This window comes from Phragmites australis, chromosome 14 (genome assembly GCF_958298935.1).
Source record: "Phragmites australis chromosome 14, lpPhrAust1.1, whole genome shotgun sequence".
NCBI lineage: Eukaryota > Viridiplantae > Streptophyta > Magnoliopsida > Poales > Poaceae > Phragmites > Phragmites australis.
In genome coordinates, this window is record NC_084934.1 from 30,087,914 (window position 1) to 30,107,372 (window position 19,459).

Consider the following 19,459-nt stretch of genomic DNA (forward strand, 5'->3'; position numbering starts at 1 on the left):
ATAAGTAGACACAATTTAACACAAGCCATTGTACGCCATTGAAGCTTGCAGAAGCTCTGACCATATGAGCCTTTTGCAGTTTAGATCTGTATTAGCATATGCTCCTGACTACTTGCAAGAGAGCCATCCGACTAGGTTTAGATCTATCTAGATTAGCTATGTACCCTCTTGTAACAGTCTCAGAGAATAATACAAAGACAAGCAGAACGTAGAGCTATTATCCTAAGAGAGGTCTAAACCTGTATAAAAATTCTTTTGTGTGTTCTGTGATTCATCTACTCGAAACATACCCTACTATTTCTACAAGTTCGTAAGAGCGGATTTTCAATCGTTGACAGCTGGCGTCGTCCGTGGTGATCATAACAATAGGCATTGAAACATCTGCACACGACATGCCGTTGACTTTGCCCAAGCTTGCATCGAGGTTCGGCTTCTCGCACGAGGGGTTCTACGACAATGTCAGACCTTCGACTAACGATGAGTTGACAATCAATCGGGTGGACCCTGGTGAAGAGTTAACTAGCGATGACTCCAACAACGAGGTATGCATATATAGGAGGGACGTGAGGAGATCGACCTAGGGTTGTGCAGCCGTGAAAAGAGGCGTGCACAATCTGGACTCTGACCCCGACACGATTACAAGACCTAACAAGGTGCAAAACAGTGATATATCACCTTATTTTAATAACTCTGATTAATCTATAAGGAATCTAAGGGTGAGATCAGATCTATTGAAAAGGTCTCGTCAATAACTTTCCAACGAGTCCAAGAACGTCTTAATTAGACTCCGTATGCAAAAATTATACCTGTTTTATTGACGTATTGTTCTGGAACTCAACCACGACCACGACCACGACCACGACTAGAGCTCAGTCTCGAGTCCGAGTAGACTTAGCTTTCAAGGGGTGACATTCGGGTAAGATCGTGTTGCTTTTCCTATGTGCCTAAGCAATAAAATATAAAAAAATTTAGCAGTAACTTATCTAAGAAAGTAGGAATAGCAAGAAACGAATTTACCTAATGACCTTATTATTATACACGTAAATTAGAACTTATATAATTTAAAGATTATTAACAGTATTAATCGTATAAAGTAGCCATAAACTCATCACTATAACTTTTCCGTTGAGTGCAACAGCACTGCAGTGGGAGCGTGTCCTGTGAAGCTACTACCAGCTACCGGTCAAAAGGAGCAGGCTACTCGCCCATAAATGCATGCATGCATTTCTCTCCACAAAAATCCTCCACAAAAATGCAACCTGTCTTACGTAAGATCACAATCTACCGCGCCTGCAAGAACTGGAGCCAACCAGCGGCAGATATAGCAACTTGTCATTTAGTTTTCTCATCTCATCTCCCGTTGTCGTTCTATCAATGCACACATAATCAGTTCATCATGCACCAGCTAAGTTATTGACCACATGCATGAACACACGTCACACTGTTGTTCTATGACGTAGTATATATCTGCCTGCAGATCTCAGATAGACCCGTGCAGGTAGGGGCAATGAGGTAGGAGGATGTGCAGTAGCATATACCGGCCTTGCTTGCACTTGCACGTGTGGGGCAGAAGAACACGGACTTCGGATAATCATACGACGACTTTTGCGCTCCTCAATCTACGTAGCCTTTTCAGTATTTCGCGTTCCTTCTTGCAAATCCGATCCAGTCGCGCCGCATGCTGTGCATCCATGCACAGTCCTCATCGATGCCTAGCTTGCAGTCTTGTTTCAGTTGTTTGTCCACTACCTGTAAAGCACTCCTCTTTCATGAAGCTACCTGATCCCATTGGCTCCAACCTTGTTACTGCCTTAATTTGACCGGGCAGCATGCATCAGCTGTGTGTGATCACTGTCGAAAGAGCAGAAATGGAGAGGGGAGCAGATTTATCAACTGCCGAAGATCTGATGGTACTAGCTGGTACTGAATACCAAATCAGCCATGATGTATAAAAGAACTGTTCATCGATCGGTGCAGTTTTCTCTCTGAATTTTCGTACCATACATCCTTCCCGTACGTTCAGCTTGCGAATCTTCAAGGTTTCTGAAACTACACCAGGTCACGTTGAATTCAGTCGAGACGCATCGATGAATTTAGTCTCAATTTGTGTGGCTGGCGCGGCGGCCGGCTCAACCAGCAACGGAAGCGGAATGTGTCAAGACATGAAAGATGCAGGACCTCACTGGGTCGTCGTCAGCTTCAACCCGCTTTCTTCCTGTAATTGAACTCCATCTGGGTCACCCCACATCCCTTTAATTTATTCTGATCCACAGGCTCAATTTTGGCAAGTGGAGTACTGAAGAAGGTTTCCTCGGCGAGTCTGCGTCGACCGCCATCGTCTTCTCCCTCGCAAGAATGACTAGCGCCAGTACAGGCCACCTCATCTCCCCGCAGATCGGTGTGACGCCGCGCCACTCCACAGGTGGCGGCGCGCGCACGGCGACACGTGCGACGACAGCGACGGCGCGATGGCTAACCGCGCCCGCCCGCGAAGTTACAGCGACCGAGCTCGCGTCGCGCGCACGGCAGGCACGCAGCACATCTCTGATATCTGGTCTCGCGCGCGCGCATGTCGCTGTTGGATCGATGCCTCCGCCTCCGCCTCCGCGCGTGCCACTGGCTTCGATGTCCAAGTACACCTTACTAGCTTCAATGGTGCATGTTGTCCACTTAGATTTGGCGAGCAGAACGTAGTACACTGGTGGTGACCACGAGCGCACTGTTGTCCGCAGTGCTAGCTAGCTTGTGCACGGACGGAATGGCTACGAGACCCAGGCTTTTCGCTACAAGATACCATGCCGTTAACGTTAACACGTAACTTGCCAAGAATACATAAGCATGCATGGTCCCGGCCGGCCTCTCAATCGATCGATTGTTTGGAATTCGGGTGCTTGACGGCCTGTCTTTCACTCTCATGCAAATCTTGGCATTGATTGTTTGTTTGGCTAGTTTAGGTTAACATGTATAGTTTCAGAGACCGGCTGTGATCAGTTGTCACAGATGCTTGGTGACGTAGCAAATCTCAACTTGATCGCACGTACGTACAGCTGATGATTGTTGGTGCGAAAATGTGACCTAAACAGAGCGGGGTGAGGACCCCTTCCCTAAAAGTGACTAAGCTGGGAGATGAACCGAGAGCCAAGAGGACATGAAGAAGTAGAGAGAGAGAGTTGTGGGAATGAATCCTGAGAGAGTCCAGCCCCTGCCTACCCTTAGGAGCTTATTTTATAGAGAGTAGGGGTAGGAAGAATTATCATCATACCTCTAAAATTATATTACAATCATGTACATATAAAACTATTATTGACCATTTACTTCTTTTACATGGGCTATATCTATTTAGGAATTATAGTAGCCTTTGTATACTGTCGTACACCATCGGTGTACCCATAGGATGGGGTATTTTTCCCATCGTTGTGGCGTGATTTGACCCATCTCAAGGTTTTTTTTAGTTATTAATGATTTGCTTATGTGATATTTTTATTCAATAATTAAAAGATGTGATGCAAACTAACTCATATGAAGGAAGAGCTTAAAATGGCAATATGTATCTTTTATGTGTAAGGTACATCTAGAGAAGTCTGAACAACATGTTTTCCATTTTATGTTTTTATTAATTTATGTAGAAATTATTGAAATGTAAAGGGTTAATTAAAGAGTAACCAAGATTCAGTACATTTTTTAGGAGTGCATGTATTTTTAATATGTATATTACATAAATGCGAACAAAAAAATTAGTTTCACCTTTTTTCAAGCTCCAATTATTTTTCTATGTATTTTATAATCTTTCAGTCGATTAAACAGTACAAAAGATATTCATTTCATCATTTCTTCATTATTCTGAAAATCTAATTAACCTCAAATACTTTTCCTACCTAGATCTATCTAGTCTCTCTCTGTTTTGTGGGTCCTAGGCCCGCTTGACTGGATCAAAATGTGGTCGAGCTACAGTAGAGGGTGGGGGATTGGCTTTGACCCGATGTTGACCAGCCACCGGCGATGAACGGCGGTGAGGTCTGGCCGGGGAGTGGTACCAAAAGGACCAGCATGAGGAGAGGAACGCATTTGAGGGGTCAATGGTGACATGCACGCCAGCGAAAGGGCTCGTCGATGGCAATGGCAGCGGCGACATTGTGAAAGGACGGTGGCAGCTTGATTTAGCAAGGAAGAGAGAGAAGGGAGGAGTGCATGAGCTACTTAAGAAGGAGGGTATGTCACCACGGGTTCAGCCAGGTCGGAGAGTGGCCGGAGGTGGCTGTCGGCATGGAGGCAAAGGAGGATCTCGAGGTGCCTGGCCGGAGAAGAAGGAGAGGGCGCAGGTGAGCTCCTTGTCAGCCTTCCACATTAGGGAGGGGTCGAGGGCGAGATCCAGGACCAGCTCCTCATCAGGCTTTCCCCAAGCGCAAGGTTGAGCACAAATGATGGGAGCCGAGCTGTCTGTTCTGTTCGTGTTAGGAGGAGAAGAAGGCGTCGTGTATAGACTCTAGACTTATTAGTGCCGACCCGTAATACGAATCAATATTGATACTCTGTATTAATGCCGGTTTGTTTCAAGATCCGGCATTGATATTGACTATCGGTGTCGGTTCAATCCGGCTCTATCGTTGATCTAGCGTGAAAAATTATGAACCGGTATTAATAAGGTGGTACGGATGACAGTTTCTATTGTAGTTTATGCTATCTTAAATCGCATGTTGTCAGGGTTTTTTTTTCAATTTTGGCTATCAAAATCTTTATAGATACTTAGATCATAGATTTGAAATGACATCACGTGTAGATATTTGTCTCAGAAAGTTCCTTCATAATATTATGATTTTACATAATTTAAAGATGTGTTATAACAAAGACAAAATTAGTGATCAAAGTTCGGCTTGGGAGGTATCTCGGTGTCCAAAACGTCACTTGTGAGTGTGACTGGTCGAGAGATATCTTCTCTTTCTCTTTTTTATGGAGAAGGAGAGTATCATTCAAACAACGAAGACCGTGCCACGCGTTCATCAGCAGCCAAGTACTGCAGAGTTGCTTAATTTTGTGTGGGAATGTATGTGCCCACCTCAGATTCAAGAGTTTGGCCTTTCGATCGACAAGGACCAGCCATGTGAGCCCACTGAATTCATCAACTAGCGCTGCCCAGTGCAGATAGCTAGCTCCAATTAGATGTGGCATACGAATAATGGCCGGTTTTCCTGATATTTATTTATTATCAGCGGAAGAACAACACGACTTAGCGTTGAAAATTCAGCGCTCGTTCGGTTCTCGAATGGCCACAGATTTATTTGCGAAAACCACGTACTACGAAGACACGAGTGGACGTACGGACTCACCTAGCTGCCTAGTTTCTCTGCACGAATTGAACTTGCAATTCTTTGCTTTATATAAGATTGCGTGAAATGCTACCTAGCACACATGTACAGACCTAAATATGTGCAAGCTAGAAAAGCCTAATATGTTTCTTTTTTCTTATTAAAACTAAGATCTCCCTAAATAAATATTATTTAAAAAAAAAATAACACCTGTGCTCTCTTCAGCAATACACAGAACAGTGAATAGGCAGCTAGCTACCTCTTGTACAGATGAAACTAGACTAATCAAGCTACAGTTTTTAATAAGAAGTTAAGGTCGAGAGATATCACATGAGATTGATGAGCAGCGAGGACGGTTGGGCTGGTGATCACCGGTGCAACGTTCTCCTCCCCTAACCTGCTGACGCCCCCACGCGAGCTCGCTCGGACGCCGAGTCATGCCGGACGCGAGGAATAACGAATCGGCGATGCCGGCTCTATCCCTCGTGGTGCCCGCAGAATCGCGAAACTGCCACTGAGAAACAACCGCGGCCACGTCACGCTAACGGACAAAGTACCTCAAGCATATAAGCAGCCCATCCCTTCATCCCCGAGATTCTCTATATAGCTACTACTCCACTTCCCAATTCGATCGATAGATGATATAGAGGATAGATAGCTCTGGCCATTGATCGATCGGTCGATTAGATCAATCTGTAGAGAGAGCTCGATTGCTAAGGATGGAGATGATGTCTGCTGCGGCGCAGGCAGCAACGTCGCAGCTGCCGCCGGGGTTCCGGTTCCACCCGACGGACGAGGAGCTGATCCTGCACTACCTTCGCAACCGCGTGGCCTCGGCGCCGTGCCCTGTCCCCATCATCGCCGACGTCGACATCTACAAGTTCGACCCATGGGACCTCCCCTGTAAGCATCTCATTCCATCTCTCATCCATTTGCTTGCTCATGTACGTCAAACTAGCTAGCTATACCTATTGACCTGACCTGATCTGACATGTCACACGACTGTTCAGCCAAGGCGGTGTACGGCGACGGCGAGTGGTATTTCTTCAGCCCGCGGGACCGCAAGTACCCGAACGGGATCCGGCCGAACCGCGCGGCGAGGTCCGGCTACTGGAAGGCCACCGGCACCGACAAGCCTATCCATGACAGTGCCACCGGGGAGAGCGTTGGCGTCAAAAAGGCACTTGTCTTCTACAAAGGTCGTCCGCCCAAGGGCACCAAGACCAACTGGATCATGCACGAGTACCGCCTCGCCACCGCGAAACCGCTCGCCGCCGGCGCCTACCGCCCCCCCGTCAAGTTCAGGAACGTCGTCTCCATGAGGGTACGACGTGTGCATGAGCCGAGCGAAACGCACCCGCTTTTTAATTTGCTAACGACCGCAACCGCAACTGCTATATTCGGGCAGTGTCATGCCAGTCGCGTGCATTATCGATATCTGTGCGCCCATGCTGCGTTGCGCCTTTTGGGATGACCTAATTGCCCTCGCTTTCACTAACCGGTAGTGATCCAAGCTTTGAATCATTAACCAAAGCATCGATATGATCGATCGGTGTTAGCATCATCGCGATATCAATGGCGGCTTGCAGATGCACGCAAGAGCTAGAAAAGATGCTTAGTTTTTTATTTTTATTTTTGCTTTCTGGAGAAATCATCGCGTTACTGGCATGCATGGTGTGCATTTGTGGTTTGTGATTTCTGTCAAGTCGGCAGCTTGTGACAATGATAGGCATGAGCATGACGGCGGTGATGATACTAATTTTGTGCCCACCTGCGTGCAGCTGGACGACTGGGTGCTATGCCGGATCTACAAGAAGTCCGGCCAGGCACCGCCGATGGTGCCGCCTCTCGCCGACTACGAACACCTGGACCAAGACGAGCCATCCGGCGGCTTCGACGACATCTGCAGTTTCTACGCGCCGACGAGCAGTGGTACTACTACCTGCAGCGTGACCACGCATCAGCAGGCGGGCCCGCGGCTCCCGAAGATCCCATCCATCTCCGAGCTCTTCGACGAGTACGCGCTCGCGCAGATCTTCGACACGGCCGTGCCCGCCGAGGTCGACCACGCCCCGCTCGCCGTCCATCCCTCTCTGAACCAGCTCCTGGCCGTCGGCAACGGCGCGCACTCGGAGCTGATCTACTCGCCGTCCCCGGGCGGCGCGGGGAAGCGCAAGGCAAGCAGGGACGAATGCGCTGGTGGCGGGCATGAACTGATCATCAAATGCACGGATCACCAGCGGCTACATGAGAAGAATTAATCTTGCGGAGTCCATAAAGATGGATCGTGGTGCAGAATTATTGTACTAGCAGTATCGAACAAGCAGGCATATGCATACAATTTTTTCTCCTATGTACTATTCATTACAGGCACAGTGCAAGCAAAGCTAGCTGGAGCTTGATGCATGGACTACTACTACTACTTTGCGTCCGGATCTAGAGGGAGAATATAATCCTGTTAATTATAATATTAAGGTCCGTTAGCCTTTTAGTTAAGAACATATCCAGAACAATAATTGTTAATTGTTTACTGGAAGAATACAGTAATTAAGATTGTAGAACGGCACTACAACAGTGGTTCTAGCTTTCGAAACGATCATATATATTGGTGTTTGTTGTGCAATTTCTGGGATGATAAATCATAAATAGGTGCGTTGTGGAGGTAATATACGGCGCCGTTTTCAGTAGTAGTTGAGTATGTTTTTTCCATAATCTTGTGTAGCCGCCATTGCATGATAAATTCGACGAATGAAACAGTTGGCGGCTGCGGAAGGATGGGTAAATGATTCTGATCTATTGGAGAGACCTAAGAAAATTATGATTCCAGAATCCAGATAGCTTCCCAAAGAGGCAGAGATCGAGCATAGAATATGCTGTGAAGAACGAAGATCTAGTTCATATATAGTAGTATTAATTCAGTTTACTTGGTTCAACAAATACGTATTCACCATATATGCTAGAGCTGCAGTCATTTCAGACAAGGATGGTACAAAACTTCCATTCATCGCAGTACAAATTGACGTCCGGAAATGACATTTCGCGTGACGTGGTCATTTCAGCTGGGTATCCACCTGACGCTCCATTTTCCTTCAGCTGATGCTGACATTATTGTTATTTACTGGACAGAGTTTATCCACATGTAAAGTTTTCCACACGGTCACCAGCCACTCAAAAAGTCATGGAACGAACGAATTAGACTTGTTCTAGAGCTATCCCGTGCCACGTTCCATTCAGCAACTTACCACATTGGCTGCTAAAAATGTAGACGTCTCCTTCTTCTTCTTATTTTACCTTATTCACGACGCATCTTTACCTTACCGTTGGACGAAACAGATTCCCTGAACATATAGGAGTTCTGTTCATTCTTGGTGGCGCTCCTCTGAAAACCGAACGACAGCGGTAGTAGGCTGCACGGGAATGCGACGGCCGAAACTGCGTTGGCAAATTTACCATACAAAATTTATCCCCCTGATCTGTTCTTCACCGGGGGGGAAAAGGCGGATTTTTCATTTTTATAGTTTTTAGACCAAAAATTGCAAATATATACGTTCGTTTTGAAAAATTGCAGATCTAGACTCATATCGCCCATATATTTGAAAATTTTCAAAACAATAGCATATATTTGCAAATTTTTATTTAAAAATATAAAATTTGGGAAAAGCCGAATATCATCGAGATAATTAGGTCTGCGATACAAAGGAGCCCAAGGAAGAAAAGTTAAGTCTACGACCAAAACTAGAAAGCTTGCAGCATGGGCCTCAGCCAGTTCACTTGTATCAGTGGGCTTTCCTATTTGGGCTACATGTAGGCCTCCTCAAGAATCAAAGGTAGGCAGTAGGCCACCTCAGGCTCCTCTTTAAGGGCAAAGGAAAAAAGAAACGTAGGCCGAAATCGCCTTGGTTACATATTTCCGAATCCATATTTTGTTTCTTGGTTGTCCACTAAAAAAATGTTTCTTGGTTTTTATAAACATTGTTTCTTTTCTGTATGAATCAACCTTTACTCCATTTATGCAGCATTAAAATCCTGGATACATTCATCTCAACCAAAGAGTAGACGGTGTCCAGGTCAGCCAGGGAAGAGAGGTGGTGAGACGGTGTCCAGGCTGCTGCTGTTGCTGATGATGATGATCGATGGCTGCTGCAGACCACGCCTATGGAGTGGAGACAGCGCCAGCGCTTCGCGTGACAAGTCTCAATGGCTATAAAACCCGATCGAGCCGGTGTGCAAGGCCAGGCGCAAACATCCACGGATCAGCCGGCACCTCCCGTGGAAGCTTCAGCTTCTAGAAGCATGTTCGGCCACGGGCACCACCACCAGCCTCCGCCGCCGCCAGGTCCCCACGGAGGCGGCTACCCGCCCATGCAATGGCTTCCGCTGTACGTGGACGAGTCGGTGCTGTGGACGGAGAGACGCGACGGCTTCCGCTGCATCCGCATGGTGAACAACGTCTACCTCAACTTGGACGCCTTCCACGGCGACAAGGCCCACGGCGGCGTCCACGACGGCACCGAGGTCGTGCTCTGGGAGTGGGCCAAGGGCGACAACCAGCGCTGGAAGATCCTCTCCTGGTGTTGAGAAGAACCTTGCTGCTCTCTGTCATCCGCTTCACTTCATGTTGGGTCCTCTTCGGGTGAATTGTGAATATAAGGTCTGCAGCGACGGTGTCAGATCGAACCGCTCCTTCGTCGCTGCTGCTGCTGCTGCTTTTCTTCGATTTTCTGAAAGACATTTGAGGATATCGATGAGTTTCGGTAGTTATCCTCTGCCGCGCCTGCTGCAGTGGATCACTAGATCCATGTATACTACGTGTCTGAATGTCTCTCCCTTGTGTGAGATGTTGAATTGTCTGTCTCCTTTGTTTCTGGTGTGCGACATTTGACATTTGGTGCACACCTACATCTACATCTGCTACTACAGGCATAGATAATCCTACGTTTCTTCTTTTTTTTCTTCTTATTTCGCTGCCGGTGACACCTAATACCTATGATTACAGGGAACAGATAATATATCGCATGACGTCGAAACTTGTTGGTTTACTGTGTCAAATTCTCATGCCGCTCAACACGTCGTTGTACATTTTGGTTGGTTAGTTCTTAACGCCGAAGCTTCAATTATGTCCTCGCTGGTGGAATTAACAATGCAGCGTCGTTCCGAGGTAATAAAAAAAATGACATGATGTGAGTTGTGACAAAACTACGCATGGATTAACCGTAACAGTAACATTAACGATGAAGTTCGAGGTAAACCACATAGAGAGAGAGTGTGTGTGTTCTATAAGAAAATGCTTAGTCATATGATTGCTTTGTCAAATGCTACCTGAATATAGAGAGAAGAGAGAGATCTTTTTCTCTACTATATAAAACACGAGTTATTCTCACGTCATATCTCCTCCTACTATCCTCTCATTTAATAAAAACTATAAATTTTAAATAATTTATCTATTTTTACCATCTATTCTCATCTTTCAGTCTTCCGGCCTCGTTAGGGACATGTTTACTAATGAAAATAAAAAAAATAGGAGGCAAATTAGTAGATAATATTCTCTTTTTTGGATCCCATCTGAAATTAAACTACGATATTACTCCTAACGTATTCATTCGACAGTGCTCTCATAGCTCATCCACATCTCCATGTATTGAGTTTGTGTTTGATATTTTTGTGTCTAATATTTATATTTTTATTGTAACGGATGGGTATTTAGCTAGTTTGAGAAAAAGAGAGAGATGACTTGTTGTGACAAAACTATGCGAGGATGTAATGTCTAAATTTCTTGGACCTATGTAATAGGCCAAAATTCCATTTATTGGCCTGTTGTAGAATAGTGGGCTCAAATCGACACTATGGCCCATCTGAGGATCACGGCCCAAATTTGACGACGGATTGCCAAGTGTCCTTGTTTGTTACCAGAGCACTGAGTTTTCCTCCAAAAAAAAAAAAAAGAACAGAGCACTGAATGCACCAATCTCATGACCTCATGAGTTGCTAAAAATCCTTACATGCGGTATCAAGAGTTGGTGATCCACATTGATACTTTTTTTCTGTTGTGAGATGGACACGGTTTAGACTGGGATTTCGACAGGGAGAACATATTTGGCAGCCCTTGCCTAGCAAAGAAATCTACCTGATCTTCACACATCCATCCAGGTAAACCCTGCCAACAGAGTAGGGCAAGTTGCTTTCTCGAGTGAAGAGGGTTAGTTGGTCCATGAAAATGCTAACCAAAACCTTCACCTAAACACACCAGGAGCCAGGACAATGCAATGAAGTTCACCATTCCTTTAAAGAAAAGTTCACCACTACAATGTGATGTTCTTTTTCTCAGCGCTCAAAGGACAGCACGAGCAGTGCACTGATCAGTGAGGTCATTCATTCACGTCCCATTTACAGGTTACACGACAAGTTTCACCTACTCCACTGATAAAAGTAATGGTAACATTAGTGGTAGGGCGAGCTGAAACGGTTCCCTCGCTCAGCCTGAAGCAAGAGAAATTACAAACACTCACTTGCAAAGCAGGGTTTATTTTTATAAATATGCGTGTAAGTCATTTTGTTATGCTTCCCCTCTTGCTGCATTGACCATCTATGTGGCGCTTGCATGGATCTACTATGTCCCCTTTGCTAGTAGGTATGGAGATGAAGGGTTGGAGATTGCGTGCAACCATAGAGATCTTGAAAATATGCAAGCACGGGCCGGCCACACTACATAAAGGGAAAACGGAGCCGGTGCGCTCGTAGAAGACCTGTCATGTAGATAGTCAAAACAGTTACAGGAGGATTAGAAACCATTAAAAACTTACAGGTGTTAGACCGAAACAAATGGCATGTGAGTGAGTTTTTGCAATTTTTCCTCGAGGAGATTGCCTGCACCAATGGTACTGTGCTTTGCTGACGACGCGCCCAGCTTTCACGCTGAAAATCAGCCGTTACCCTGCAGAACACTCCAATTTTTTTGAAAGCTTCACACGTTTTTGTTGGATACTGGTAGTTCAGATTTAACTTTGATCTGTTCACAAACAAAACAATGTTCAGTTCTATGTGCTGTGCTAGCGTCTAGCGAATTTCAGTGAGACAATACTAGCAAGCAATGCCAAAGGTCTCGAGATCTTAAACATTCTGAACCATACAGAGACGGTGTAGCTGATCGCCTGGAAGAATCTTTTCAGGTAAGGACATCACACTTTACAAGCTTGCAGCCCGGCAGGCGCAAGTGTCCGGATAGAGGATGTGCTCATCGGAATCGAACCTATGAACTGATTAAAACGAGGCAGCTTTTGGGTGATGAGGAATGCATTTTGGGAACAGCACTGCCATTTCTGAAACTTACGTAGCGCAATTTCATTTCCGTGATGAGATGTGAATTCACTTGCTTACCATGCCTTTACTGTCATGCTTTTTAACATGGGAATTATCACTAACGTTTCCCTGGCACGTAGATCGAAAGAATGGGGACAAAAAGGCACGAGGGGCATCCTTGATCAAAGTAAAGTTCTCTGTTTCTATTCTACCAGAAGAGCAGAAAATTTAAAAAACCCAACACAGGGGGCCATCATCTGAGCTGAGCAGGAATCCCAACCCCACCGTTGTTTTTGTGCGAATCATGCAGCGTCGGGTTCACGCTTCCATCCACGGCCACTGGTGGATGAAACTCGCACATCTTCCTACAGCTTTTTTTTAGTGTGAATTGATAGATTTTGGAAAGACAAAGATCAAATTTCCTGATATTGCAAAGGATGCATACGCATCTCTTTTTCTCTTTTAAATGTACATGACAATACTGTAATAAAGAAGTTTGTCATTCCAGTGGAGGGGGAAAGAGGAAATTCTAGAAGACCGGTGCCATGCAGCACCAAGAGCATGGCAGCTGATTGTCTCGAAAAGAGCAAAGAGCATGGACGCTTTAGTTGAGCATCCATCCATCATGTATAGTATAGGGTCCGGTGATTGGCATCAAGCCAAGCAAGCACAAATTTCCGATTTTTCAATCCAAAACATGCCGACCAAGCAGAGATCACTGCTTAGCTTAGCGTGGCTGTAAGGTTGACGTTCCTGTACAGTTAGAGGCATAGAGCTATTGCAAAATATATATGACTAGAAGGAGTACTGACAGCAACATGAACTACGCTGCATTAACCTTTCTTTCACATTGGAGGCATGAGCATCCGTTGCAAACAGCTAATGCACAATGTAACAGAGAGCGGGGTAGTGACAACATCATCAACTGTGGTGTGTGCTTCACTAATCCTTCACATAGAGGCATTTCATGCAGCTAATGCAGAGGCAAGTTTGAATATAATCCAGGTGCGTCCAACCAAATCTCCCAGTACATTCCTACCAAGATATCAAACGGCTATAATGCAAAACCTGCCAAAAATCACCAAATCAAATATGGTAAACCAGTTAAGAACCAAGGCGGCCCCACTTGCCAGCGAGAGAGCCAGGCATTTACTAGAGATAAGCATACAGCCGAGAGATGACCGTTGGGGTGCGGTTCGCCGCCGTCTATAAAACGCGGCCGCGGGGCAGCGCCTCTCCTCGCAGCCCAACCATCGGAGCCCATCAACACAACACGCACACGCTCTCGTCGGCCGCGTCGCACCGGAGAAGATGTCGTGGTTCGGGCACCACCACAACCAGCCGGCTCCCCCGGCGTCGGGCCCCAACCAGGTGTTCAAGATCTTCTGCCGCGCCAACGAGAACTACTGCCTCGCCGTCCGCGACGGCAACGTCGTACTCGCCCCGGCCAACCCCAAGGACGAGCACCAGGTACGCTCCCCGCTGCCTTCCACCCACACCGGCTTCTGAGTTGTGATCCCCGGCTCTGTCCGTCATGCGCGCAGCACTGGTACAAGGACATGCGCTTCAGCACCACGGTGAAGGACGAGGAGGGCATGCCGGCGTTCGCGCTCGTCAACAAGGCCACCGGCCTCGCCATCAAGCACTCCCTCGGCCAGTCCCACCCCGTACGTGTTCTCTTCTTCATGCCCATGGATCTGCCCAGAGATTTTGCTTTGCTGGGCCCCTCTTTCTGTCCTGCAATGTTCGTTCACATGTGCCCATGGCATGCTGATGCAGGTCAAGCTGGCGCCGTTCAACCCGGAGTACGAGGACGCGTCGGTGCTGTGGACGGAGAGCAAGGACGTCGGCAAGGGCTTCCGCTGCATCCGCATGGTCAACAACACCCGCCTCAACTTCGACGCCTTCCACGGCGACAAGGACCACGGCGGCGTGCACGACGGCACCACCGTCGTGCTCTGGGAGTGGTGCAAGGGCGAGAACCAGAGCTGGAAGATCCTGCCCTGGGGCCCCGAGGCGCACTCGCCCGCGGCCGGCCCAGGCAACGCCTCCATCGGGGGTGTCCCCGTGCACACCGTGCGCGTCTTCTGCAAGGCCAGCGAGGACTACAGCCTCACCGTGCGCAACGGCACCGCCTGCCTCGCGCCCACCAACCCCAGAGATGACTACCAGGCACTCTCTCTACCTTTGCTTGTACCACAAACAAACTGATCAGTGAGCTGATAAGCATTTGTGTTGCTTTCTCTCTAACAATGATCCGATTCCGATCTGTTTGGATGGTGTACGTGTGCAGCACTGGATCAAGGACATGAGGCACAGCAACAGGGTGAGGGACGAGGAAGGATACCCGGCGTTCGCGCTGGTGAACAAGGTCACCGGCGAAGCCATCAAGCACTCCACTGGGCAGGGCCACCCTGTAAGCAACCACTCATCTCACCATCTTCCGTGATTCCCGACAAGCGCTTGGCGTCTCACAACGATGTGACGGCGGTGGTGCTCAGGTGAAGCTGGTGCCGTACAACCCCCAGTACCAGGACGAGTCGGTGATGTGGACGGAGAGCCGCGACGTGGGCGACGGCTTCCGCTGCGTCCGCATGGTGAACAACATCTACCTCAACTTCGACGCCTTCCACGGCGACAAGGCCCACGGCGGCGTCCACGACGGCACTGAGGTCGTGCTCTGGGAGTGGGCCAAGGGCGACAACCAGCGCTGGAAGATCCTCCCCTGGTGTAAGTGCCGTCGTCACCTAACTGTACAATCACCATTGATGGCTTGCCGTGCATCCTTTGAATTCGTGCTCCCTCTAACATACGATCTTGATTGTTGCTTGTGTTTGCAGAGATGGTGATGGTGGACGACCTGCTACATAATAATGCTGCGATCTAATAAAACCGTGTGCGATGTAGCACAAATTTCGGAATGGTATTTGTGTCAGACTGTTAGTGAGCCCGGCCCGGTTTTATTATGTGAGAACGAATTGGCTGAGTATTCTGCATGCGTTCTGATGTAATCCGTCTGGCTTTCTTTCGATACCGGTGCCTGTACTCTCAACTCTGTATGTATCATCTCCTTTCTTCTACTGAATGAATGGAGTTTCGACTTTTTGCATCCTCGATACACGGTCTGTATTCATTATTACATTGCTTCATCATGATGAGCTTGCTTGCTTACCTGCATTCTGTTTTACTCTTGTGCTCCGGATAAATTGCTCGAGGTCGAGGGGATCGTGAGCACCGCCGTGAAAATGTGCAGTATCACTAAACACGCATCTGTATATCTTAGTCTAATTCAAGCTCAACCCGGATGCTACTAAAAAACCCCGACAAGATGCACGAGCTGCGATCCACCGCACGAGCTGGACGAACACCGTTGCACAAAGCCAACCGAGCAATCGTTGGGTTCTCAACTGTTAAATGCGATTGCGCCGACATCCACCCACGGGAAAATGCTGGGGAGATGGCACTAGTCGTTTAAAAAAAAAAAGAGAGAAATTGGGCTTTTTTTTACCTTCTCTGAAAGAAGCCCAGACTAGCAAGGCTATCTAGCAGGTTGGGCCATTTTTTTTTAAGGAAATCATTTTACAAAAAACAAATCATCTCTCGTTCTCTTCTCCCACCTCCTCCGGTTTTACATCCTGTCAGTGGCACGGATTGCGCATGTAGGGCTAGTATTTAAGGACCTTTTCTTTTTTAGGAACTTTAGGTTTTTTTGCCAATAATGGATTACAGGTTACTTGCTCTAGTTCAGAAAGTTCATGGAGGCATGCACGGTGGACAAATCACCAAAGTTCAAGGGTTAGATGAGTTTTTTCAGTGAAACCTCTATAGGCCCTGTTTGGGGGGAGCTAGAGCTTATGGATTTTTTTTCTTCTGAAAAGCTGCTTATAACTTCTGAGATAAGCGGTTTGGCTTATAGGCTTAATTTTTAGCTTCTCAGCATACCAGCTTTTCAGAAAAGCTACCCTCAGCCAACTTTTCAGCTTTTAGTTTATTTCACCAGAAACCAGCTTTTGCTTCTCAGAAAAGCTCCTCAGCAATCAACCTGTTTGGGGGAGCTTCTCAGCTTCTCAGCTTTTCTGAGAAGCAAAAGCTGCCAGAAGCTCCCCCAAACAAGGCCATAAGCAAACTGAGGCTAGCTCGGTTGGTTGTGCACGTGTGGTAGCACCCAGCCCGTCCGCGTTCGAGGTTTTTCGTTCGAACGCGGGTACGCACCGGAGTGGGTGTATGTGCGTTTGTAATTTAAAAAATGAAACCTCTATAAAAAACGACATCGACCATTTGTTCTGTAGGTTCATTGGTTAAAAAGCCAATTTGGGTAGTGTTTATGACATCAAAGCTGGAGATATCCGGACCTCTGAAAAGAAATACAGAAGAAACATGGGATTTGAACCATAAATTGATAACCTTAGGCCCTGTTTGGATTAGCTAGAGCTTATAGAAAGTTGGCCTATAACTTATGGATTGTTAAAAGCTAGCTAGTAAAAAGCTAAGGATTGTTTGGATCCCTAGATTATAAACTAGCTTATTGATGATTTTGTGTGCTAATTATCTATAGTACCCTTACCTTTATTACTGTTTTTTTTGTGCCAAATTGACACCTTCTTTATTGCTGTTGTTCGATAGTGAATGCATTCATCTCCGGTTCATGTCAGTTGCCCTCAGTTCTAGACTCTCAGCTTCAGGATATAGGGTGCCTCATCTATCCTCTCTTGCATTGCACACGTCAGAGGCAAACATATGGCTTTGCTCTCATATTGAAACCTCTTTCACGGGCGCAAGCAAAGCAAAGGGGAGGTGGAAGGTGGGGCCAACAAAGTGAATGCGGACAACGACTAGGTTACATGAAAACAGGCAGGCACTAGTGTTGCCTGTCATCGCACAATTCCATCCAGATTTATGGTTCATAAGCCATAAAGATTTAAATATTTTTCCATACAAATAGCCTCTCACAATCACTCTTGCATAGCAAATAAAGCATTAGCAAGATTATCACGAAAGACATTTATGTCCTGATCTTCGTTGAGATGAAGAGGCCACTGGGATTGGCATGTAGTTTTCATCATGATCACACATGTCCTGCATCTGCCATTGCACTTTCTCGAATGAAGTTATGGAGGGCCATGCATGCAAGTATTATTTTGGTTTGCTTTATCATTGGATAAGATGGTAAGTCCAATAAAATCCTACACCTCATCTTCAAAATACCAAATGAACGCTCGATGATGTTGCGAAGAGATGAATGTAAAAAATTGAATACCTCATATTTCCCACTTGGTCTTGAGCCTTGTCGAAACTATAGTAAATGGTACTTCGTCCCCTTGTATGGTGCAAGATAACCAACTCGGTTAGGGTAGCCCGAGTCCATAAGAGAAATTTTTTCTAAAAAAAATTAGAACATTAGAAATTTTTAAAAAAGGAACATTATAAATTTGACTATGTAAGAAGTGAGATAAGATAACAACAAGTGAGTTTACCTGGTGGAGGATGTGGGAACTTTTCGTCATATTTGCATATAGCATCACTGAACACTCTCATGTCATGCACCGATCCTGGCCATCCCGCGACAACAAAGGTGAACCTCATGTCAAAGTCACATATAGCCAATACATTTTGAGTAGAATATCCATGGCGTCCCACATGTCCCATCTATTGCTCCAATGGAGTTATTGAAATGTGATGAAAAACAAGCACCTTGTAGTCTAGGATGCACCGTCGTGAATTCTGGATCTCTTGTTTTGATAATATCTACTGAGAGCATATAGGCACTATGCAACACTTCTTCAAATTTCTGACTAACCGTCTCGATTGACCTCTCGAAACGATTTTCAACTTCTCTAATAGATTGTGGGGCACCAATGATCCATAAAAACCTGGCTAAAGCCTCTATAGAGCATATCTTCTTTGTTGACTTCAAGCCATATGATGACACTAGCAAATTATGTAGCCTATCAAAAAGTTCCCTACTCATCCTAAACATGTTGAAGCAAGATGTTAGATTGTTAAGGGTTCTCATAACCCAATCATATCCGGAGAGATCGGGTTCCCTCATCTTGGATTTGTTCATGAAAGTAGCATCATAGTACATACCAAATATGCATGTAATGGCACCATATTCTTGCATCACCTCCAGTTGATTCCATGCAACCTCAAGTGTTCCTTCCTCGTCATCACTTGAAGAATAGTTTATCTACAAATAGTACAATAGAAAGGGTTCAAATTTTCCATATAAATGACAAGATAAAAAAAGGGAGAAAAGAGGGCATGATAGATTTTCCATGACAGACAGCTCATAACTGCTAGATTTCCAAGACATGCAGCAAAAAGCATTTCTTGTTACGCAACATCACAGCAAATGAAACAGGTTACCACAAACACGAGAAGTGGTAGCATCCGAGCATCATAAATCAAACCATGCCTTACGATTCAAACAACCTGCCACACAAACCACAGTGCCCTAGAAACATTCTTTGATTTTCATATGAAAACAATCTGCCATTGGATAGGTCTAGACAAAGTGTTTAGGAAAGTAGACATCCAAACTTGACTGCGAAGTTCACATGTCACCCACCTTGATAGGTAGTACATATTATCTTATAAATATAAAAGCAACAAAAAAGTGATAAAGGTAAAGACTGCATATCACTAAGAAACTAGTACATCTTCTTCTCATGGCACCACGTCTTTAACCAACCAAGCATTCCTTCGTTGGTGATAAAGGTAAAGAAAATATCATGATTTTCAAGTTTGACAAAGAGTTGGCTAGCCATAAAATGCTCCACACTTCCTTCCGCTGCCCCACTTTTCACAGCCAATCACATCGCTTTCTTGATGGATTATGACCTCAATTCCCCTGCATCACC

At 46.1% G+C, this 19,459-nt stretch overlaps 2 protein-coding genes across 2 annotated transcripts; both read left to right on the forward strand.

Annotated features, from left to right (window-relative positions):
- Positions 1-5,904: 5,904 nt before the first annotated feature.
- Positions 5,905-8,086, forward strand: LOC133890468 (NAC domain-containing protein 58-like). Its single transcript, XM_062330845.1, has 3 exons — positions 5,905-6,206; positions 6,314-6,627; positions 7,085-8,086. Exons 1-3 carry the CDS (start codon positions 6,023-6,025, stop codon positions 7,562-7,564), a joined length of 978 nt encoding a protein of 325 aa, XP_062186829.1. The 5' UTR covers positions 5,905-6,022; the 3' UTR covers positions 7,565-8,086.
- A 5,735-nt stretch (positions 8,087-13,821) lies between these two features.
- LOC133890469 (ricin B-like lectin R40G2) lies at positions 13,822-15,708 on the forward strand. Its single transcript, XM_062330847.1, has 5 exons — positions 13,822-14,069; positions 14,144-14,266; positions 14,379-15,015; positions 15,101-15,329; positions 15,440-15,708. The coding sequence occupies exons 1-3, from the start codon at positions 13,911-13,913 to the stop codon at positions 14,808-14,810; spliced, it is 714 nt and encodes a 237-aa protein (XP_062186831.1). The 5' UTR covers positions 13,822-13,910; the 3' UTR covers positions 14,811-15,015; positions 15,101-15,329; positions 15,440-15,708.
- The last annotated feature ends 3,751 nt before the right edge of the window (positions 15,709-19,459 follow it).